The sequence below is a fragment of the Octodon degus genome, unplaced genomic scaffold, assembly GCF_000260255.1.
Source record: "Octodon degus isolate 3935 unplaced genomic scaffold, OctDeg1.0 scaffold00043, whole genome shotgun sequence".
NCBI classification, from domain to species: domain Eukaryota; kingdom Metazoa; phylum Chordata; class Mammalia; order Rodentia; family Octodontidae; genus Octodon; species Octodon degus.
The window spans coordinates 9,117,337-9,142,471 of NW_004524619.1; the positions used below are offsets into that span (position 1 = coordinate 9,117,337).

General features: G+C 47.6%; 1 protein-coding gene across 2 annotated transcripts in view; it reads right to left on the reverse strand.

Annotated features, from left to right (window-relative positions):
* The window catches only part of Cacna2d3 (calcium voltage-gated channel auxiliary subunit alpha2delta 3), a 954,216-nt gene extending 929,101 nt beyond the window's left edge, over positions 1 to 25,115 (reverse strand). For both annotated transcript variants that reach the window (XR_002821195.1, XM_023715780.1), the window contains exons 1-2: positions 24,994 to 25,115; positions 24,236 to 24,317 (exon numbers count right to left, since the gene is read on the reverse strand). Coding sequence is in view for 1 of the 2 variants with exons in the window: in XM_023715780.1 (XP_023571548.1) it covers positions 24,236 to 24,317; positions 24,994 to 25,115 (204 nt within the window). In the remaining variant the exon portion in view is untranslated. The remainder of the gene's footprint in view (positions 1 to 24,235; positions 24,318 to 24,993) is intronic.
* Between the last annotated feature and the right edge of the window lie 20 nt (positions 25,116 to 25,135).

The following is a 25,135-nucleotide window of genomic DNA, read 5'->3' on the forward strand; positions in this document are numbered from 1 at the left end:
AAGCTTCAGCGTGGACATCTAGATATAAGCCATGACAGTAAGGACCCATGGAGTGTCCCCACTGCCCTAGCAAGGGGGTGGGAAAGCTAGAAGGACATCCTCCAGTGAGGCCTGCATTATTCTGATCCCCTGCAACACTCTTTCCTAAACAGCCTGTCATACAAAATGAATCAAAGAGACTGAGTCATGCTTTGGGGTTGGGCCCTCAGAAATACAGACCCCATGCTTGGGCCCACCCCTGCGTGACCTGGGTTGGCCAGTCGCTCTCTCTCTCAGTACTGCTCCTCTTCTACATGATGGGAATTACCTACGAATCACCATATCTTCTCTCCACACCCTGATGATCCTGGAAAGGTTACATAAGAAAAGCGTGAGTCCCTCCACACAGCAGCGCATGATCACAGGCTCCGGCATTATGTGCTACTGTCATGATTATGCGTCATGTTCATGGTTCAGGTTAAAGCTAATTAAGCTCCTCACTCACCTCTTCCCTCTCTGAAGTCACTTTCTGGCAAGCAGTGGTGGGTAACCTATAGCACGCGTGCCATGGGGAGCTGTTTATAGTATTGAAAGCTCTAAAATGTTCACCAGCACTGGACTAGGGGAGCTTGAGCAAGTTACTAAGCCACTTGTGCCTCGGTTTCCCATCTGTGAAGCTAACATGAGAGGGGCACAGCTATCTCAGAGGGTGTGGGGAGGCTCTCATGAAATAACAGATGTTCAGGGCAGAGCCTGCATGCACTGCCAGACCCAAGGTACACTGTACCAACGTGTTACTCTGCTAGAGAGAGCTGACTCATCTGGAACATAAGGGGTGGAGAGGGGACCAGAGTGGGAGACACTAGCGACAGTCCCCTCCAATGGCCAGAGGACAGCCTCAGACCAGCCTTCCTCAGCATTCCTCATGAGAATTCGTCTGTAGTAGAACCAGCTCCAGCCTCCTGTCTGCTCCAACAGGCTCCCACAGGCAAACAACAGGGATCCTCAATTTGTCCTCAGCAGGAGGAAAGGGAACAGCCTCCCTGCTAGGCTAAGGATGGTCTCCACTGGATGTCGCCTTCAAGAAGAGATTTACATAACAGAGTAACAGGCCATTCGTGGCAAGAGACCAGAACTTAAAAAAGGGCTGGCATAGCTGACTCCTGTTCTCCAGTTCCCTTTTCTTGATCCCAGCTGGGCATGAAAAGTAGCCAAGTACTGTATGGGGTGGGCTCTGCCCCCTCCAGCTCGCAGGAAAGGTAACCTTGCTGAGCACATCCTTAGGAGTGTCTAGGGGTCGCTTCTGCAGAGCAGACCTGTCCCACAATTCCTTGCGACACAGCACGGCTGCGATCTGCAGGTCTCCACCCCCCACGCAGCACCCCCACGACAATTCATCCTCCCTCCAACCTCCTTTCCACAGGGACCACGGCATCTCATTGCTTGAGATATGGGGACCAGCACTCAGGAGATTCGGTGGCCAGCTAAAGACAGACCACAGTCCCCAATGGTTTCCCTCAGCCTGCGGAATGCACGGAGGGTCTGCTGCGGAGCTCATTCATGAAAGGGCCATGCTCGGCCACTCTCGCATCCCTCGTATTTCATACCTCTACATTGGCCCGCAGAAGGGGAAGGAGCACCAGCCACCATATCCCCCAGTTCACGCACTCTTCCCCATAGGGCAAGGGAGGGAGAGAGAGAGACTTAGCCACAAGTACCGCTGCACTGCTGCTGTCCTACCTGGCCAGGAGTTGGGTGGGGAAGCCTAGCTGCTCATGGACAGCTAGGTCTCCTGCTTGCCCAGCAGCCAACAGGGTAGCAGCCTCGGCCAGCCGGTCCTGCCTTCATCCCTGCAAGCTCTGGGTGTGTCAGGCTTGTCTCTACAAAAGGCCCTGCACTGGGGAACCAGAAGCCAACATCACCTACAGTGTAGTGGAGGTCACAGGCCGAAATAAGTTAGCCAACATCCACAGCTCAGTTATACCTAGGACTGCTGCCGTGCAGGCAGAGTGCATGGCTGACTCCTCCTGAACCAAGGACCAGAAAAAAAACTTGTTAAATAATAACAACAGAAATTCTAGAAATGAAAACTATTGATATTTTTTAAATGGCAATAAGCTAAGAAGATTAGGCCAAGCTGAAGAAGGAATGAGTGGAAATGAACACACACTGATGAAATTATTCAAAATACGATGCAGAGGAAAAAACGAGACAGGAAGAGACAGAAGGAGAGCTTAAAATGAGAAGCTCCAACATCCATCGGAGAGGAGAGAGGAGAAACACCAACCGGCATGTTGAAAAGATAAAGGTGGGTTATCTTCCATAATTGAAAGCAGACAGAGGTGTTCCTGCGGAAGTCGGTTTCAGTCTCCTACAGCTGATCTGTGGCATTACTGGACAACATGACCAGCACAGGGCAACGAGGATGCAGACACGGGTGAGCTAGCCCTATCTGGAAAAGCCATCTCCCTGCTACTTCCAACCACCCAGGCATTCAGAAAGTACCTGGAGTTGGTCTTGCCAACTCCAGGTTGGAAGAGGAGGAAGAGGAAGAGGAGAAGGAGGAGGACCAGCAGCAGGAAGAGGAGGAGGAGGGGGAGAAGAAGGAAGAGGAGGAAAAAGAAGAGGAAGAGGAAGAGGAGGAGGAGGAAGAGGAAAAGGAAGAAAACATGGTAAACTATAGTGCCTAGGGGACCCTGCGCTCAAGCAAGCTGTCAGCAGTCTCTGGCGTGCCACCCATTGGGCTCTAAAATCCATGTATTATAAGCATCTGGGGCACTTTCATTATCGAGGTGTAACAACTAGTCCCCAGACACCGTGTATAGCTCAAGTTCACATCTGCAAATATCTCCTTTTAGTCTGAGTGTAGATACCACGGCATAATTGGCAACTTACCTAATTTTAATTAGCCGTTGTTAATTCCTATTATTACTGTTACCCTTAATTTATTTGACTGCTAAAATGACTGCATTTGGGAGCTCTCCGGAGGCAGCTTGCTCTGCCCCAGCCAGCGAGGAGATGCTGGTCTGTGTTTTTTAAGTCACTCTTTCAGGGTAGGAGCGAACCCGTCATCTCAACCTGCAAGAACTTCATAAGCAGATATTGAAGGTGACACATGACACCCTACAACAACACAGAGTAGCTCACACACATAAAACCCATCTACAGAATATTTTAAGATTTCATATGCAAAAACAGCAGTTTTTAAGATGAATCCAATTCCTATAGTCAGTCCTAAAGCTTGAAGATTGGAACAAAGTAATCAAAGTGACCCTTGTCATTATGAAGCCTTATGTCCATTCCAACACTAAGCATTTGACATGTATTACTGTGCTTGGTCACCAAAAGAATGTCAATCAGTGGGTACTATTTTCCTTTAGCAAGGTACACCTTGGCAATGCTAAGTCACTCCCTGACATCCACACAGCTGATAAAGAGTAAAGTACTTGGAGCACGTGTGCCTGGATCCAGGATCCAGTTTTCAGCTCACGTGGACAGGGTCACCCAGGTGAGGGACACTGATTTGCTCAGGTTGCCCTGAGAGTTAAAGGAGCGACCTATGAGGCACTCTGAATAGTGACTCATGGTTGGTGTTCAGAGTGGTGCAGGTAATCACCCTGCCATCGGACTCTGCCCTGGGGAATCTCAGGAAGGCAAAGATGAGGACACCAGGAAGCCTTGGGGCTGAGAGAAGGGCCTCCACATACTCTAACAGGAATCTGAAACTGCACATACCACACCGGAGGTAAGGGAGACAGGGGCTTCAGGAAAAGGCAGCACCAGCCGAGGACCCAGCACGGAGGCTGGCACAGCTAGAGCCCACAGGCTGAGCTCTGGAATAGGCTATGCAGACCGAGAACCCAGCAAGCTGTTACCTGGACGAGGCAGGAGGTCAGGGCGGTCGGATGAAGAGATGCGAAGTCGAAGAGCCAACTGCAGGAAGGTTCTAGAATGCAGAACTCTGCGAGAAGCCTGAGAACGGCCCAGGACACCTCACAGGTAATCCAGGGCGCCTTCCCTCACCTCTCTGCCATCTTAATCCTCCCAGTCGTTGGGTCACAGGAAAGCCCCTGCATAACCACATCTCACTCCACACCACAGTAGGTCCTCAGGTCACCAGCTGGCAGACTTCCTTTGCAGCGCCACGGGGAGACACGCGTGCATTCTGATTCCTGCACTAGATTAATCCCCATGAGGCTGTAGGCTACTCATCTTATTCTGCCTGACCCTACAACCCAGGAGCCAGCATGACACCTCGGACAAGGTGGCAAGATGCAAAGATGTCTGTTGAATGAATAAACAAACGAAGCCAGCCAGCTCGGACTATCTAGCTTAACAACCACAGGCTAAGGCAGCAAAGTTCTCTCAAGACCCCCCAATACATTCTCCCTACACGTGAAATGGAGAAAGAATGTGTTATTGATATACTTTGACATTGTGGACTAAAAGCCGCTACTACACAAGAAGCAGAGTACTAATGGCCTTCGTCTCTCAGACTGATGCTGAGTTCCTGGAGGGCTGAACTCAAGGACTTTTTAAAAAGAATAGGATGTATTCCTCCTCACACTCAACCCTCGCCTGTCCTTCTTCGCCCTTACTGTCCTCCCTACAGGATTTGAGAAACAGTATAAACAGCGGGGCCCCATAGGCCACTGCGAGGGGAGTAGCAGGGTCCAGAGGGGCGCTGGGGGGCTTCAACCACCATTTGATGTGCAAGAAAACAGTGATACAGACTCCCACAGCTCTAGGGAAAATGTTGCCCTGCTCGGGCCCTAGAAGAGGACCCCAACGGAGCTTGGATGGGTCTGAGCTGTCTCAGTGTCCTAGAGGTGCTTTTTAGTGAGTTCAGATTATAGGAGTTTTTAGGGAGCTTTTATTTCCCAAAGATAAAAGGGCGCCTAGTGGATCATTTCACCCAAGAAAGAAAACAGACCAAATAATTAGTTTCTAAATGACCACCAAGCTGCAGCTCACGGGACACATCTCCTCGCAGTGAAGGTGCAGGCATCTACACTCGTCACCCTCGGACCACAAGATCTGGGGGATATTGCTGGCAGCCTAGGTGACAGGCCTCCATTGTTGGGGTCACAGGACAGGGCAGACCTGGTATGAAGCCCTCTTTCCATCACATTGACCCCTCTCAGCCTGTTCTCCGGGTCTATGAAGTTCTTTCATTCTCTGCCCTCATTCATTTATACCACAAATATTTATTTATTGGCAGAGATGGTCCCAGAAGCCAAAAATAGAGCCATGAATGAGCCAGACAAAAGTCTTCCTCCAGGAAGCGATAATCCCAGGATGAGGCGATTGCACTGACCTCAGAGGGTGGTGGGCGGATGACTCAAAGGCAGCACGGATGAAAAGTGGAGGCTGTCATTTACCGAATTTCTATGACTGCCAGACCCTGAGCAAGATTCCAGACTCATAATCTCATTCAATCTTCACAACAGTCTGAAGGAATAAGGATCATTTTTAAAGAAGAAAAAGAAGAGCTAACAAACTGCTCAAGGTCACACGCCACCCACTGGTGGAGCTGGGCCTGACACCCGCTGCTGGCCTGCAGTCCCCAAAGTTCATGCCCAGCACCAGCAGCCAGTGTTCCTGATACGTGTGCGTCCCCATGTCGTGAGCTTCTCGTGATGTGCCTCGGCATGCCATCCCTGGAGAGACCTCAGCCCTTCCTCTCTGGCTCCAGCTTGGACTGTGAACACAGCACACTTGTTGAATAAACGCTGGCTTTTTTTAATTTGGCAGTTTAAGGCAATTAACGTCATTTAGTCAAGCATGCTATTAAGTCAACATTCAAGGGAAGGTGGATCAGGGGAATGAATATACCAGGTTATATAAATACCAATTTACTCAGTCAAAAATATCACAGAACTTCATCATACATCAAATATTGTGGTCCCTTTTTAAATTTGGCCTTTTATATGCAAAGATGATTACATTCTCATACAGCACTAAGGCTACAGGACAAGGACTCCTAGGGAAGAGTGTTTGTGAAAATATAGAGAATTGACCCAAGTGAGACTTCACTTCTGCCTCCTCTGATATCAGTGCTGTTTTAATCCTCTCCTGGCCATTTAGCTCAGTCCTCCTTGTGGTCTACAGAGTCAGATCCAGGGTGAGGTAGCTGTCCCTGCTAGACTACGAAGTGAGGTACACTCAGCACCTCTAAACCTCCTTCCGCTTAGCAGATGTCTGGTACAGGGCAAAGCCTGTGGTAGGAAAGATGACACTGGGACAAAAGACAAAGAAGGAAGAGCCCCAGCCAACCAACTCAAGGTGCATGTACTACGAAATGGGATTAAATTTGCTGTTGTCCTTTGGAACTAGGTTGGCCCTTGGGGATGGAGAACTTCGAGCTCTCTTCTTTCTGTCTCTCTATTTCTCTGTCTCTGTCTCTGTCTCTGTCTCTGTCTGTCTCTGTCTGTCTGTCTCTGTTTCCCTCTGTCTCTTTCTGTGTGTGTGTGTGTCTCTGTGTGTGTGTCTCTCTCTCTCTGTCTCCCTCTCTCTCTGTGTCTCTCTCTCTCTCTCTCTCTCTCTCTCTCTGGCTCAGAGAGAAGCATGGGCTTCCCAAGATCCCCCAAGCTCATGCCCCCAGGTCATGGTCAACCTCCTCCCATCCTGGGAACTCTCTGAACCAGCCACATCATGCCCCCCTAGAAAAGAAAAGGAAACCAAATTTAAAAGAAAAAAAAAAAAACAGATGAAGTAAGAACATAAAGTATTAGGAAGAGGTAGACAATAACAAAGTTAATCTTCAGAAAGCACCAACCCAACAAACAAGAATGTAATAGTCACATCTAGGGCTGATGTCTTCCCAGAGCCCTTCCATCCCTTGTGCGTGATCTTGGGCCCAGTTTCCCCAGTGCAACATAAAGATGCACTATAAGTCATGGGCTAGTTGTAAAGGGCCAGGTTTGGCCTGCTGAGAAAGACAAGGCGCAGCTCCTGCCCTTAGAGATGACTGCTGGTCGGAAAAGAGATATGAAGACAACTTCCCAGCAGGTATAACAACAAAGAGCAGGTGTCATGAGCAATCCAACAAAGAACAAAAAGGCAGCCCATGTATTATGGATGTAAAAATGCTTTACGAATTCTCCAAGTGCTAAGCCAGAGATCAGGTTTTCAGATCTCTACTTAGCCTGGGCTCCCCACCTTCCCTCTACAGTTCTCCCTCTCAAGCTTGGAGTCCCCATTGCTTTCTGTCATACCCTGCTCACATTCCTTCGAACTGGGGCCTCCACACTGCAGTGCCCATGAGTGACACGTGTTCAAGAAAAGAGTCACAAAAGAGGCAAATACCAGAAAGTTAAGGATGCAGATACCCCTCCACATATGATGAGAAGGCACCCAATAAACTCACTATAGGTTGAAAGCATTTAACACCCCTAGCCTATGGCACATAGTAGGTCGGCAACAGCGTACTGGAGAACTCCACTTATTTCCCCTTGTGGTTTCCTGGCAGACTCAGCTCTGCAGCTCACTGCTGCTGCCCAGCATTTAAACAGAGTATTGTACGATACCTGCTAGACCAAGAGAAAGAAAAATCAAACTTCAAGACTGGGCGTACTTCTCCTACTGGATGGGTCATGCCTTCACGTCAATATAAAATTTAAAAAATTATGATTTGAACCATGGTAACTCAGGGAGCAGCTACATGAGCTTCACTCTTCAGACAGCTTTGGGCTCAAAAGTCAGTGCTACTATCTGTCTATCTACCTATTACTTTATTTATTGGTATCAGGAATAGAACTCAGGACCTTGTGCTTGACAGGCAGGCACTTATACCACCATGCTATCTCCCCAGACCAGTACTACCACATGTTAGCTACATGGCCTCGGGTGGGCCACACCACCTCCCTGAACTTAAATCTCTTTAAGCAGAAAATGGTGTGCTGTTGTGGGGAGACTGGGAAGGTGAAGTGAAATTTACACAGAGAACTCGGTGTGGCGACTGGCTGAGAGTGCTTGCTGTCACCAAGCACCAACGTGACTGGAGAAAACACGGCTCCCGTCCCAGAGATCACTGCTTCACTTCCTAGCATAAAACTGAACCAGCCTATAATTTACCCTGGTAGCACTTAGAACGCTGTTTCTTTTAACACATTTATTAGGTTGTGAAATCAATTTATTGGTAAGAGCCAGCTTTCAAAAGTGAACAAAGAGAACAAAATAGAATAAGAGCAGGAGAACATAGAATAAAGCAGAGCAGGATCGAGTCAAATAGAGTAAACAGAAGACAGCAGAAAATACCAGATTGAATTGCAGAGAATAAGGCTAAGTAATGTTTCTTGAAACGCGTCTCACCTGGGAGGCTGTGTGTAATAAGTTGTAAAGAAATATGTATTTCTTACTGTGAACAATAGTCAAAAAAGTTCGAAAGGCACTGACTTAGAAAAAAGTGCAGTTCTGTGCCCGATAGGTGCCAGGGGAGCAATTCTGGTCCTAAGGAGATTAGGAGAGGTTTTTTATAGGAAGCAGATGGCACCTCTCCTCCTGATGCTCACCAAACAATTTCTTTTGTGAAAAGACAAGAAATCACAGATCCCTGTAACTTATTTGGTAAGGAAAAAATGCCAGTGGTGACAGGTCAACAAATGCCTCTCTATCTCACATATTGGAGAGTGGCTGCTTCAAATGTGCTCAGCGATTTTGAAATAAGCTGCTTCAACAGTCAGACTGTCTGCCTTGCTCCGAGCCCTTGTTTCTACTGGAGAGAAAGCCTCCACTTGTACTACCCACGCTGAGGAAGACTAGACCTGGGGGGGCCAGCTCGGGCTTCAGGCTTGGTTCTGGGACAGAACAGCCACAGCCTCTGAACCAGGACAGCAGACTCTACATACATAGATGGGTCACAAAGCATGGTGGGAAGATAACACAAGAGAATGGGGGCCATGGTGGATCCCCTTTGGGGGAAGCCACAAGCCTTCCCAGAGGCGAACTGTACAAGAAAATTTCTCAAGTCATGGTCCCTGGGCCACCAAATCAGTCACCTGAGATGTCTATTAGTGTGTAGATTCCAAGGTGCTAGGCCTCGTATTGTGGCAGAATCTCTTTGGTAGGACCTTCAACTAATGCATTTGAGCAAGATCCCTGGATGACAAAATGTGACCCATGCAGAACTAGGGTTCAGCAGCCAGACAGGAACAGGAGGGTCAGCAGGACTGTGTGACTGGCACAGACAAAGCCACAGAAGCGTGACATAGCTGACCACATTTGGGGAATGGGAAGTCAGCAATGTTGTTAAAGCACTCAGGGTGAGGACATGAAAGGGGGCCAAAGCAGCAAGGGGACTTTGGCACCTAGTTCAGCTCTGCATGCCTCAGCAGGTATTCGACGCATGCTTGCTAAAGCACAGAAAGAAGGAAAAAAAGCATTTCCCCTATTTGGCCAAAGTCAAATGAGTCTGTTAAGAAAGCTACAGATTTTTGCAAACTTGAGGTATTCTATCCCAGAGGAAGGGCTGGGTCACTTGAACTTCTGTTGGGAGAAGTAAGAACACCGAAGGCCTCCACTTCCCAGATGGGACATGAGTACTGGATAAACAGTTGACTACCTGCCTGACTTATACGGCGAGGTCAATGACAGGAACATTCCCCAGTGACCCATTTAGACCAAATATGTTGACTGTTAGAAACACATACTTCGGGGGGAGGAAATTCTTGCCAGGTGAAATGTAGGCTTTGATAGGGTTTAATTGAGGAGAGACTGCAAACACATCTTTTTGCAAAGGCAAATAAAGGAGGTTTCCAGTGGAATCAGACAAGTTGTGGAAGACACGGTGGGAAACTGAGCAGACAGATCACTGGGCCTGAGGCTGCCTCTCTGTCATCTGAGAGGCCCACTGTGGGAACCTGCCCATCTACCCGTCCCCCACCCCTTCCTTCTATGGGTTCAATGCAAAGGCCCAGGGCTGGGACACAGAAGCCAGCATCCCAACGTACTGTATTCCTGATTCCCTTTAAGATCCACCCAGGGCCTGTCACTGAATCTTCTAGCTGGAGGCGATGGCTCCCCACATCTGCCCCGACTCCAAAGTCCTCTCATTCCCTTCTCGCTGAGCAGGTCAGGCTCAGCGGCAGGTGAGCACCTGATCCTGGTCACTGAGGCCAACCAGATGCTCTATTACACAGACATCGCAGCCTCTACAGAGGAGTCGAGCATCAGGTAAGAGATGCATGTGGGATTCCTCCAAAATTTTCAAAACGAACTACTCCACCAGGTCCCCATATTTGGGGGAAGCAGGAGATGGAGCAAAACATCTTTTGGCAAAACTGCCCCCCATTAAATCCATACAGTCCAATACCCACTTCTCAGCCAGCTGTTCCCCTCTTCTCAGAGGAGCTGTGCCTTGTGCCTGGGCCAGATCAGGGGAAGCCAACAGGCAGCTGCACCTGCAGGATGTAAACACCAACAGAAATAACCCAAACTTGCTTCGGGGGCTCTCCCCCAGCATCAAGGTGCCTGAAGCAGCACACGCAGGGCAACACAGCCATGAGGTCGCCCCAAGAGCACCCAGGGCCCACTGCAGGTAGGGGAGGTACCAGGGGAGAGACAGCCCCAGCCAGCTGGCAAGGCACCCCTCAGACATCCACTCCCAGTCATGCAGACAGCAGAGAGAGAGAGAGAGAGAGAGAGAGAGAGAGAGAGAGAGAGACAGACAGACAGAGACAGAGAGAGAGAGAGACAGAGAGAGAGAGAGAGCGCCCGTCACTGAAATCTAGTTCAGCTTACCCCATGCACACACGCACGCTGAGACACATGGGGCCTGGGAGGAGGCCAGGTGAAGCTCGCCACCCCGTGAAGGTGAAAAGGATAGAAATAAAATTTACATTTCTCCCTAATGTCACTACGAATGTGGTGTTCCAGCGCTTTATGGAATTAGCTGCAGCAGCTTCCTAATTGCACTGCCGAGTCGCCTCCCCCAGGTTGATGGTGGCGGCTGCAGCAGCCCCATCAGTCTCGCCTGGTGCTCTTCGTGCACCCGCCCCACACTGCAGTGCTCCCTCGGCAGCTGCTCGGCTAGCCTAGCCGGTGTCACGGGGGCGCCAGGACCCCTCAGCCCGGCTGGATGCTTCCACAGAGACTGGCTGCATTTCCCAGGGTGCTCCCCAGGGGCCAGGGGGGAGCCACACACCGGCTCTGCTGTCCTGCAGCCCCTGCTGGTACTGAGGCGCTGTGGGTAAGGAACCTGTCTGCAGGGCGTCAGGGCTGGACTGCCCTAGCTAGAAGGCAGTTCCCTGTGTTTGTAGTACCCATGGCCTGGTATTGAGGATCCTAAAGCCCAGCCACGAGAGAGCAAACAGGAAAGGGGTGGAAGGATTTCATTCTCTGCCTGTGCTGACAGCAATGTTACCTGCATCACCAGCTTGCCAGGACAAGGAAAGGGCTGGCTGGCTATTCCTTCCTTTGTGTGTCTGCCCATTCATGTAAGCTGCAAGCAAACACCAACCCCAGCCCTCCAGGTAGCTCCATGCAAGGGCCAAAGAGGTACCCTCGTCCATAAGAACAAGCAAGCCTGCACTGTGGGATTTGCTAGACTAGTTTATCAATCTCCTGGTCACTTTCCCCCCTCCCACCACCACGTAGTGGACAAGAGGTCCACAGGACATCACTGTCTCCAAGGTGCCAGGTGCAGAAGTCCCTGCTAGACTCATGCCACACAAAATAAAACTGATACTAGGGGCTGTCAAAGGGTTGTGGTATCCTAGGTAGTGGTCATTTGGGCAGAAAAATATAAGCACCAACATACATACAGGAAAGGCAAAGAATAGGAAAAATACTAACCAAGGGGCTAAAGTGGACCTAGCTCTTCCCAGGTATCCAGTTCTGCCCTAAACCTATTCTGTGACATGGTGCACAATAGGTTTAATCCTACCAGGACTCCTGCAGGAATTAAACCTAAAACCACAAAGTGAAGCTAAGAAGGGTCCTGCTAAATCTCAAGGCCAGATCTACCTGGCCCCAGGACATCAGAGCCTAGCCTCTTTCATATCCTCGTCCCTTAGCTTCATGAGAAATCCACAAAAACTCTCAGAAAGAATTCCCAGGAGCCAGCCGTGGGCAAGGGCAGCAGGGTGGGGGCTAACCCTCAAAGGAAATAAAAAGACAAGCAACATCAGTTTATTAAAAGAAGAGACCTGCAGGAATCTAGATAGCTTACTGGGCCTCCTCCCCTTCTGGCTCTGGCCCCTTTTAAATTCTATAGTATGCAAGCAAATGACAACACACCTGAGCAACAAGATTTCACCGGAAAAATATCAAAGGTAGGAAAGAAGTTTCTATCAAATGCACTGGTAAGTCACCTACAGACAAAAGCTCCGACCCATCTCACCTGTGCCACTGGAGATGGGATTTGAATAACCCGCTCTACACCCGCCTTTTCCACTGGGAGCTTTGGGCCTCATTAAATCCTCACCTGTGCTTCCACATCTCCAGAATGGAGACAATCATAGGTCTTGAGGGTGGCTGTGTTGAAATTCATAAAGCCCAAGGCACAAAGTGCAAATAAAGCACCTGCATCATCATTAGCATCATTTTCTAAAAAGCCTTTATAGGTCTCAGGTGTGGGCAGCTGGATGTGGGCTGCAGCAGACGAGCCCTCTGCTGGCCTGGTGTCAGCTGTCTCCCAAGCAAACTGCTACGCTTAGCACCTCTACGTCCAAGATTATGGAAGCAACAACTTGTGGATAACAATAACAACAACAACAACAGTCCACCTCTTCCAAACAGTTCCTTCCAACTCTACAGAAAAACAGAAAAATATAAGCACTGTGCTAAGCATTCTGTATGCACCCTCACAACTCCAACTTAGAGCTTAGTACCTCTAGGCTCATCTGACAGACTTGTGGGGTCATGTGACTCATCAGCAACAGCATTTAGACTCAAACCCCAGTGGCCTGACTCATGTTCTGACTCTGGACCCTACTGGTTCTGGTCTGCCTTCCCAAAACCAACTGCCTGTCTTATAAGAGTTTTAAAAATCAACCCTCTTGTCTCTAAGTGTCTGTCTCTCTTTTTCCTATCAGTGTTCAGGCACTTGTTTCTAGCAAAAGCTGAAAATCTTACTATTCAGCGAAAAAATCTGTTTGTGGCTCCATAATTCTGAACTTCTGCTCTGAGGATTGGATGATGCATGCGTGCATGTATGCATGTGTGCATGTATACATGTGTGCATACGTGCATGCGTGTGTTCTAAAAGACTCGCAAGCTATGAACCCTCTTCTGAGAGTATTACATTTTATTTTGGGGTGACTTGGTGGCTCCTATTATTCTGAACTATTTGAACTTGAGCTCTGACCTGAAGATTTTCAAATTGGCTATGATCATTTTTTAAGAAATAAAAATAACAAATGTCTATGAAGCATTCGCAGTACGTACATCACCCAGAACAAAGGCCCTGCAATTATTGCCTGCTAGTGACCTGCTTCGCATTTGCTGGCTGAGTCAGTGCACAGATTCTACATGGTACAGCGAGTGGCAGCAGCGTCCCCACAGAGGCCCAGGTCAGAGCGAAGGAAAAAAAAAAAATTCCAACTTCAGCATTAGCATCCCAGAAGCCACATGACTATCATTTATGTCTGTGGGGCAAAAGTCTACGCTCACCGAGTTGTTTGTACATGACGCAACCATATTGCATTAAGAGACATTTCACTAATAATGGAAACCAGCAGGAGGCTGAGGGGAAAGCTGTGTGCTATGACTGGAGGCCAAAAGCTACCTGCGTCCAACAGATTTACCGCCTCCCACATCTATTGTTCCTTCAACAGTATTTTTCTACAAACTCTGCCTTGACAAAGTACAAGGAAACGGCATCGCAGACAGTACACACACCAAGAGCCCCACGCCTGCCACACCGTTCTGACTTTCACCTGGCTTTGTGGATTACTATGCAATGCTACGGTGAGAACAAACTTTAATCCCGCACTGCCCACCTTTACTGTACGAGGGATCAGATGAGGAGGCTTTGGGAAAGAAAGAAAAAGACATTCCCTGGGGACATAACAAATGCTTTTCTTTGTCACCAGACCCCTGTCACATATGTGCACAACACATGTTGCTTTAATTTTATGAATTCATCATGGGATCAAAGTGTCTCGAATTCCAAGAGTCTCTCTTATCCTTCACTCATAATGAAGCTGGACAGTATCAGTGAGAGAAAGCCCGGCTTCGCCTTGCACCACATAGTCTTCTAAACAGCTTCATGGGTGCTTCATCATTTAATCCTCCCCAAAGCCCTACAACGCGGTTGCCTGTATTATTTGTTCTATTTTCCAATGAGTAAACCAAAGCCCAGGGAGGTAAGGTCAGTGAGGAGTAAGGCAGAAATCAAGCGCACAGCACGGAGACTTTAAAAAAAAATCTCTTCAGCTGGGCATGGCTCAATGCAATAGAAATCTAGATCTTTCTAAAACCAGCTACTTGGTTCCCAGCTGGGAGCTGAGAGTTAGCAATGGTCAGAAAATGAAGAAGGAAATCCAGGGGCAAGCTTAGCGCACGGAGTGTCCAGGTTCAGGGATTCTCCAGATCAATTATTCCTTTCATTTCATGCAAATCCACACACCTAAGTCTCAGCAACAGGAGTCATCGATCACAGAGCACATGCATTTAGGAACCTGAGCAAACACTTTTCAGGACAAAATCCAGCTCAGCTGGGGGGCCTCCCTGGTGTTTGAAGAAGAGTCTTAAAGCTGTGGTTGAGATCAGATTCCTTGTGGAGTTCCTGTCTCTTCCCTGACAGCTCCACTGTCTAGGCTGAGGCCTGTGGCTGAGGCGGCCTGGCACCACCAAGCCAGGGGCTGACCCGTCTGTCCCCCAATTCCCTGTTAAGAGATAATGATACCCCACAGCAGGCCCAAGTCTGCCCTGGGAGGGGAGGAGGTTGTGCTGCCCCTTGGCAGGCCCCGACCATCCACACGGCTGGTCGTTGCTGCCTGCCAAAGGAGAACCCATCGTAAAGTCCTACCTGAGGAGAAAGCTCCGAAGGGAAGGATAACAGCAAGGGCATTGGCATCCTAACGCCCCCAGCCCTTTCCACCCTACACGGTCCTGCAGATGCAACTCCAACCATTCTCAGGTAATCTGGGCCACACTGCCAGCATGTACTACAGAAAAGAATCAGAGGCTTAGAGGGCCAGAACAAACCAGAGTCTGAATCTCAGCCCCCTCCAGTAGCAGGCTGTTCCACCTCCCTCAGCCTCTTGCCCAACTAGGGTGGCAGCTAACAGAGGCCTCCTCTGAGTGGGAGTAAGGCCCAGGTCTAGCTCCATACAAGAATGCTTAGCTCACAGAAAACACTTTGTTTCCCTGAGCCGCTTACAACCTTGAGGGACATGAGAAACCCTCGCTGCACTCAGACTATGTAATTCTGTAACATTCCTATAAATAAATTTCTATTTAATAAATTCATATATATATAATTTATGTACTTATTTGGTACAGGGTCTCACTACACAGCTTGGACACGTAGTGATCCTCCTGTCTCAGCTTCCCCAGGAGCCAGCATGGCGTGCCCGGGTTTCCAGGGCCGGCACGACATGCGGTACCAGGGATCAAATGCCGGTCCTTGTGCTTGCCAAGCAGGTGCTCAGGCTGCTGAGCTATCCCCCCAAACCTACATTGCTCTTTCAAACTTTTCTGACCACAGGTCTAAATGGACCCACCAAAGCCTGAGTAGATATATTCTCATTACTAACTCTATGCTGGCATTTAGGGCTGACTGTGTTATTAGCTTTATGAATAAGCAGTTTTTAAAATGCTTATGGAACCAGGGCAGCAAAACTCCACCTCCAAGTTTCAAAGAGAAGTGGTAAGTTCTACTCATTAAACTTCTTTAAAGAGATCAGCACAGGACTGCAGATCCTCAAGGCCAAAATACAACAGAGCTGCCAAGGAAGCTCTGCATGGGACCACAGGCCCAGTGGGAAGAGCCAAGAGACGCACAATGCCCTTCAGTGCCTTCTGGGAGTGGTGGCAGATGGCCATCCCACATGCCAAGTTACCTCCCTACTCCTTGACCTAGGGAAAAAAAAATCACAACACCCAGGGAAGTGTCTCTTGTTCCCATTGGCCTCCAGCATCACTCCCAGGAAGGCCCTGGGAGAAGTCTTGGGTTGTCCCAGACCAAGCAGGAGGTATTCCCACAGGAGGGAACGCTAGGCATGCCATCCCAGGGGACACTGGGTTAAGGAATATGTGCAGTGGCTTCTGCGCATGTACCACGGCAAGGCACATGGAAGAAAGAGTGAGGCTCTCCTGCAGTTTATAGGCCTCTCTCTACTGTGGAGCAGATGTGGCCACTTCCTCAGCTTGGCCCACACCTAGGCAGCAGAGGCAGAGAGCCAGTCGATCACTCTAGTTCCTCAGCTGCCCTCAGGAAGAAGGGGGCTGACCTCACAGTGGAGCAGACTCATCCTGACAGATTCCAGATGCCAGGGCCCTTCTGCCCTAAGAGACTTCTTCTTCCCTGTCAGAATGGAGATTACCACCCCGCCTCCCCGCACAGGCCCCTCACTCACCTACCCAGGGGCTGCTCACTGGATAGGCCCACAGGTATTCATGGGGCCAGGCTCTCCGCCAAGGCTATCTGAAGAACTTGCACTGCATGATAAAGTAGATAACGACCCCAGCAACTGGAAGGCAGGAGTCTCTGGCGCGTGGCACCGTGCTAACGTGATCTGAGTAATTTATTTCATTCTTTCACCGCCCCTGACACTACTGGCCTACCCTTCCACGTAAACACACAGAGATAAGTTATAACACAAGGTCATCCTGGTAGGAAATGCCAGATCCAGGACTCAAACCCAAGTCCATCTGCCTCCAAGACGTCTTAGCTTTTAACCTAGGCTTTAATTGCTTTTGAAGCAGTTTCCCAGATGTCATTTGGTCCTCCCAAATGCGTCTAAGGTAAAGGAACACAAGTACTGTATTACTCTTTTCTTTTCTTTTCTTTTCTTTTCTTTTCTTTTCTTTTCTTTTCTTTTTCAAATGCAAACTGAAGTAGGAAAAAGATCACATAAAGGCGAGAATGTGTAGCATTGGGGCCAGGCGTGGAAACGCTAGAAGCCCAGTCCGGTCACCCTGTGAATACTACTTAACTTCAGCACATCTCAGCTTCTAAAGCTGTACAATGAGGTGAACGGTAGTCCCTGCCCCATTTAGTTGTTGGGAGAATTTTATGGGATGACAGATGTAAACCGCTTATCTCAATCCTGGTACTACAGGGACTGCAGGGTGAATGCTACCTGCTTTTACTGTTAGATTAGTAAGTGATTTGCCCAAGGCCACTTAGGAAACACACACAGAAAAGGCGCCGGCAGAGCTCCTCCACTAGCACCCTTGCCTTCAACAACAAAGCATCTCAAAAGATGTGTGTCTCTCTGAAAACGTGCCAAGACCTCCCTCGACCTATTATTACACAGCATTTCACTGCACATGGTGCAGAGGAAGCTTCCTACAGTGAAGGATGCTGAAAGGATAAGGTACCTGGAAGGAATGGCAGATAGGTGAAAGAGAGACAGCCTGTCCCACCGCCAGCACCCCACGGACCCCACACTTGGCACAGTATCCTCTTCTCACCACCTTGAGATTGCCCATAACTTTTGAACAAGGTACCCTACAACCTGCAATGGGGTCTGCACATTACACGGCTGGTTCCATCTCTCCAGGTGCCTACAAAATCCAGTGCCCTGGAAAACTCCATGCCCACTAGGTTGCTTGTTTCTATCCCTGCACCCTGGTTCATTCTCTCAGCCGAGCCTCTCTAGGCACCTACGGGGACAAGATCAGCACCCGACAGATTCTCTAACAAGCAGCATGCCCTGTTTCTGGCCTGGGCACAACCACACGCACAAGCTTAGTAAGTATGATGGGGTAATGACTCGGGCAACCTCCAGTACAGACTGACAGCTGCTTCCCCTAACGTGGATCACCAGAGATCTGCTGAGTGAGGCTTCAGCACTTACAGCTCTACCCAACTTTCCTGCTCAGATCATCTGCATGGATAACAGCTCTTTTAACCTTGGGAGGGTACTGCTTTGCAATAACAGGCATCAACATGAATACTCTCAAGAGCACAAAGGAAGCAATGGCCATCTATTCCTTGTCAAAAAATAATACTCTTCTCTCCAATACGGCCTTCAAATGCACCATAATAGTATGGCCTCTGGGTTCTTTATTTTCCAAATCTTGATTTGGAGAAGTTACGCAATGTAGATATTTAATACACCTCATAAATCCAATGCCTTCTTTAAACCACCTTGGAGTGTAGTTCAAAGCAAATGAAAACTGAAATGCTTATCACTGATTGCAAATACACTGGAAACTTTTCAAAGCTTATTTACAAAACAACTGGGAAGTCTGTAGGCTGGCCAGGCACAGAGACATACAACCAATCAGCTACACAGACCCCAACCCCCTGAGGGTGAGTGGCAGCAGAGGCCTCCGGACTGCTTCACACAAAGTCTTTTGAACCCTGCTTTATATTTAAAAAAAAAAAAAAAAAAAAACTGTCTCAGAGTGCATCTGCAGATCACTGAGTATTCGGGCAGGTAGTGAGAGATTGCACACCCTCCTCTTCATCACTGCATTGTCTTCCTCCCTTGAAGGTGAAGCTATGTTCTGTGTAAGGCCTGAGGAGGACTGATGAAGAGTCCAGCTGTGTCAGCGGAGCCTGACATCAGGAAGTCCCCTTTTCAGTGACTGACACACGTCAGCTTCCCTGAGCTCACTCAAGAGGAACCATGGGTCACTGTGTCTCTTCTCTAGAAATGACACTGGGCGGGGCAGCAATCCCATGTGCTAATTGATAGGCCAGCCTTTGATGATGGCAATTGAATTTCTCTTTCCTTCTCAGCCAAGCATAGCAAAAACCTTTACACCAACAGTGTCCTAGGGAACTTATAACCTGCTGAAATTCTCTAAGAGACGCTGGTGGTCTCAACTCACAAGACCACCACAGCATTTATGACTGTACCAGGGAGAAGAAGCCCTGATACGAGCTCTCTTCACTGCTGACAGGCTGCCTGGATGAATTTTCTATTCTCCTTGGTTCAAAAATATTTTAAAATATTCACTAATTTGTTTCATTTATTGTAGATCCTTTCTGTTCATGCATGTAGTCTTGTCCTTTTCTTTCTTCTTTAGAGAAAATCTTCCTTGGCTGATGACTTGCACTCTGCATGTTGGTCGTGCTTTTAAGACCATAAAGCACAGATATTAACTATTATTATTCTCTAGTTATTTTGCCGTGAAACTGTGTTTTATTTTTTCATAGATGTAAAAAAGAGTGTTTTTAACATTTCCTTTATTAATACCTACTTCTGTCACACTAATTTTTTTAAAAGCCCATTTGCTGGCTTCTGTGACAGCAAATCTGGATTAATGACAAACCAAGACATTAAATCCGGCTCACATGAGAATACGTACTTCTTTAAGCAAGCACACTGCGTGTCGTTTATTGATCATCCTAAATGGGTCCTAAACACCAACTGAGGTTCAATGGAAAACTGAAAAGGGCTAAAACCCCAAAGTTACATTTCCGTGAACAGAGTGCTTCCAAGTACAAAGAAAGTGAATGCCCAAAAGGCTCACCGGTACTGGGGGCAGCTGCACGCTGCCTTTCTTTTTGTTCATTCTCATACAAAGTCTTCATCAACAACTGGAAATGCTAATTGCACTTGCCCATGCCTGGCAGGTTTTGTTATTGTTAGGTGGTGTGCGAGTCACATGTCTGCCTAAAACCAAACTGATATTATTATAAACTAGTCAGTGAAAGCCAGCATAACATCACCAGGCTAAAGACTCAACACAAACAACCACCTTGGAATGAAAATCTGAGGCTTTGCTCCAACAAGAAAGCCATGCCCGTATTTTTACTTCCCTGATTTCAGACGAGGACTTGCAAATTTGCTGAGTGACTCCGGCTGCAGCAGTTCTTCGTAAAATAAAAAGTGTGGCACACAGTAAACAAATTTTAAGAGCTAAAAAAGAAAGCAGAAGAAGCAATGGGAAAAGAGATTCGTACAGACTCTTAGCAAGTGGCCTTAGAGGAGTCTGCAAGTAGGACTAGATATATATGTTTAAGATGCATGTTAAAGAAAAAGAAAAAGATGCATGTTCTGGTGACTGGCCTGAGATGGCCCACAAATTTCCCTGTAAGATTGAAAACTCTTCTTTAGAAATTCCAAGACTTTAAAAATTAACCTGCTTCAGAAAAGTCCAGTACTTGAAATGAATTAAACCATACTATGAATTAAACCATTAATACCCTAACTGAATGAATTTACCCTTTAGGATGACAAGTAACCATGTTTATTAAACAAAAATGCTCCACGAAATAAAGCCTCCTTCATTTTCTATAGTGTTAGGCTTCCGACGGGCGGCACGTCGTTGCTAATATGTGAATACTCCCCATTAATTATTGAAAAGCCCATCGATCTCCACATTGATGAATAGTTATAATTATAAATATGGCTTAAGGAATCAACCTTTTACTTTGCTGACTCTTTCCTGTGGAAAGAGGTATCAACTGTACGTATTAAAGCTATATACTCAATGAACAGTTGATAACATAAAAACCTGCTAGTATATTCCAAGAAATGCTGCTCTTGATGTCCAACATAAATGTCAATTCTCTTCTGGTGCCAATGGTTGGGACACACATTATCTGTGTTTCTGCTTTGTATTTATCATTCACAGTTCTGGAAAATATGACTGGAACTCTTCACTCCCATGAAGATTCATTCCCTGAATGCAGGTCTAACTAGAAAGAAAAATTCACCTCCTACCAAAAGCCCCCTGAGGAGGATGACATTAGAATGGCACAGGCTTTATTGTGTCCTTTATTGTGGATGTCAAAGGTGTGATGCTTGCAAGCTTAACCACTCAGGTTCTCAGACCTGCTAGAATGCTCCTCACTGAATCTCGGAACAGAGAGGGGATGAAACCAGGCCTCTCCAAAGGAACCAGACAAACTCGCATCCACTGGAGAAAAGGAAGCAAGGCAGAGGCAGCTGAATACTGGCATAAATATATCAGATAACAAAGGTCATTAAAATTGAAGTGACTAGAAACCCCAACAGTAGGTGCCACCCACGGAAGGCAGTGCACGGGCATGCAGCAAGGAGCACACCGGCACCTGCCCTCCAGGGCCCACTTCTCTCTGACCACAACAGCAAAGCCTGTCTAGGTCCATCTCAACATTCAAATCCCGCCATCCTCTACTCTGCCCCGAAAACACACAACTCGGTGAACACACGGCTTACTATATTTTTAAAATAAAAAATTGCTTCCTTCTATGTAATTAATAAGTTGCTATTCCTGTGCTCAGCGAAGACAAAAAGAAACAATAGAGAAATCTGCGTTGAATACCTAACATATTAGCCTAAGCTAACATAGTGAATGAAACACATGGTACCAAAAACAACTGAGACAACAGAAAGAAACAGCTGAGAGAATAATCCTCTTTCTAACCAAGGAAGTACACTGGCACATGTACGTCTTTCCATGGATAAAGCCAGTAACAATGCTACCTCTCCAAATTATGTTGCCTAATGAAAACAGCACCAAAATGGTAGTTGACCTCATCTCTAAACACCTTTGAATACGTGGCCAAGTCATATATAACAAATTCACAATACTATTTTGTAAAGTTTAAATCTTAGTACAAAAATTACTAACCTGCCATTCTAAAAATGAACATACTATACTGATTCACGACATAAAATGCCAACTAGAGAAACTAAGTAAAATACATAAAATCCTATGATGATAGACAGAATACCTCTCTTAACTGAAAATCAAGCTTAACTATCCATGTCTTATAGAGTACAGTTAGTCTATGAAGCGCCACGGTACTAGCACTTTTCAGCACCCTTAACACAGTGCCAAGGCATTGTTTCAGTTGAGTTTTCTGACTCACTTTAAAGCATCTTCATTGTTAAGGTTGCAGCGAAGTGATGGACAGATGCATACAGTTTTGATTTGGAGGAATAACTCCTTACACAAAGGGCCAGAAACTTGAAAATAAGAGAGGCAAGTGTTTCTTTTCTCTCCCAAGTGGTATTTTGCTTCCCACACTCCAAGCACTGCAGGCATACTCTGAACTCTAAAACAATGTTCCCTGCCAATTCAAAAAATGTAGTCATATTTGGGAGGGAACAGGCCAAGATGGCCAAAAGATACCTGCAAAATGTTCTCTGAGTTGTCTAACACGCCCTTTCTGTCACTCATCAAAGTCCTGGCCAAGCAACTCCAAAGTCATGGGGATCTCCAGACCCTCACACCACATCATTACAAAGCTGAGAGCTAAAGCAGACCGATACCCATCCCTGGGATCCAAAGCCAAGCAACGTCTCACCTTCCCCTAGCATCGCATTACAAAAATGCCAGGCAGCAGCAAGAAATGACAACAAAGCCATAAACAGCTGGAAATAATTACACAATTGTCAAGCTGCAAACAGGACAAAAGCAAAGCAAGGCTAGTGAATGCAATATCAGAAAAGATGCTGATGAGAAGGTAAGAGAAGCATTTTAGCTGTTTCCAATTTGATATTATAGAATAACCAATAATAGAGTTGATGGGGTGGGGTGTGTGTGTGTGTGTGTGTGTGTATGTGTGTGTTCTAACTTCAGAAAAAAAGGAATAAACATCTTCATGTGGCTATCAAGTGTGAGCTAGACAAAATATGTAAGCATGCATACACACACACACACACACACACACACACACCCCATTCACAGGTTCTGAAGGGAATCTTTCAGGATTACTACAGCTACAATATGCAGATGAAAACTATTCCTTTAAAGTTATACAAAATGTTCTCTTCTTTAAAAGCACAGGGAAAATAACACAGGCAACGCCACAGTCCGGAACACTTCACATAAAACATCTCATAACCTGGCCAAAAGCCAAAGCAGAGTACGGACTGGGACTTACCCAGATTAAAAGAATGAGAGGGAACGAGGTAGCTCCTATAAACTCTGAGGGTTACGAGCATGTACGTTATCATCTTCTACAAAGACACACAGCAGCAGCAAGTTTACATCAACAGTCTTGAAGCCAATGAACACCTTCCCAAATTACAAAGGCAAGCAAACAATTGCTGGCAATTTTGAAGCCAGCATACCTTGTCATCCCATTACAGGATGATGTTTTATTATGATATTTAGATTTTATATGACAAACTGTCTCATATAATGGTCCCCAAAAATGCTATTCTCTGAAACGGAATGCCATAAATAAAATACATACTGGGTTACCAGGCAGCACACACAACACATATGGTACACCGGCCCCAGAAACCCATTTAAAAACACTTAAAAGTTAACTTAACAATCTAAGCTGTTTGTACCCATTTTCAGAGAATTATCCCCAAAAGGCCAATTTTATTTTCTATCGCCAAGAGAACACTTGAATTAATCCTGTTGATTTCCTAACTTGAAATTCTCTTAAAAGCCCTTCTAGTCTCTCCTCCCCGGTTCATTCTTTTTATTTCTTGGGAGGAAGAACCAAGGACCACATATCTCACCATGTAATTTTAAACATAGTGCTGCCTGTTCGAATTAAAATTGATGCAGCTTCTGATAAAAGCCTAATAATCAATTCTCCATTCTCATTACTCCCCAGAATGATATGGACGCAGACCAAATTCTTAAGTTTGTGGGCCACGCTCCTAGGTTATTACCCGGCTGTGCAGCTGAGTGGAAAGATAACCACATTCATTCTCCTTATCTGTAATGATGTAATGCATCCCGGCCCTGGGTCTAGATGATTGAAGAATAATGGGATTGTACAACTGCAGAGATGACAAACAATAGTGCGTGTGTTTCTCTGATATACGGAACCCCACGCGGCCGCCGATGCATAGTGAAAAGCCTCCTAAAACAGGCACCGATATTCCGCCGGTTGGATGAAGTTAGCATTTTTTGGCCTGACCAGCATCTGCTGTCAAACTGAAACAGCAATACCGGCACTGAGAGCTGTGTGAAAGCACTCAGTCGCCAAGCCCCGGCCAGGACAGTGAGAGTGAGTATCCTGCTTCTCTTTGTGTTTAGAATCAAGTGTCATCTAAAAATAACCGGTTGGTAGGGAGAAGTCACTGCACAGCACAATGCCAAGAAACTGAGATCAGAGACGCTCCTCTGATAACTGATGCAGCTCTGGGGCTCACGTTTGTTTGGAAAACTAAATCTGCCTCCATTTTCTGTGCTGGAAAAAAATCATTGCTTCCTGCCACCACGGAAACCTTACCTTTTGCAGAAGCTGGGAGCCCGAGTACTTAGCAGCAATGGATTTGATCTCCCCACCAAAAGCGGAGGCCCACAGCTTCACCCTACGGGGAGAAAGGGCACAAAAAGAAACGTAACACTCGTGTCACAGCCAACAAGCGCACACACACACTCTCTCTCACACACACACGGCTGTGGGGAAGGGGTAGGGCTCTATCACACTAAGCAAAAGGGGGAAAAAGAAAATACGCCTCGGTACAAACCACCAACATCAAACTGCAGAGCGCAACGCGGGAAGGGGTCTGAGGTGGGTCACAGAGTTCAGAATGCACGAAGTCTGCCAGGCTCTCCCAAAAGCCCACTGGTGTCATATCAACCATTGCCCTAAGGAACTGAACACCCGACACGCTCATCACCTGGCAAATACTAGTAGGAGGCCATCCACCCATCCCCCTCCCCCAAAAGGAGCAAGCGAGGCAGAGAAGGGGGTGATTTAATAGCCCACGGAAGTTGGAGTCGGTAAACAGGCTCCAAACTTGGCGCTGTCACTTGAGGTGAGCCTCTCCGGGTCTCACTCGCTAACCCGCGGGAAGGGGCAAGAGGATCCCACCCGGCCTGGCCGCCCGAGCCGCCCGCGGGGACGCAGGTGCGAGAGGCGAGAGGCGAGGCCGGCGCCCGCGGCAGTTCCCGTGCAGCCGCACCTGCGGGCGCCCAAACTTGGGTACAGCGGGTCGCGGCGGCGGCTGGGTCCCCTCCCGGGGCGGCGGCGCCGGCACTTACACGGAGAGCGGAATCTGCTGCTCCGAGAGCACCACGTCCCCCAGCGCGGCGTAGAGAAGCGCGGCGGCCAGAAGCGCCGAGGCCCCCCGGGACCCGCGGCGCGGAGAGCCCGGCCGGGCCATGCTGGGTCCCTCGGACGCGC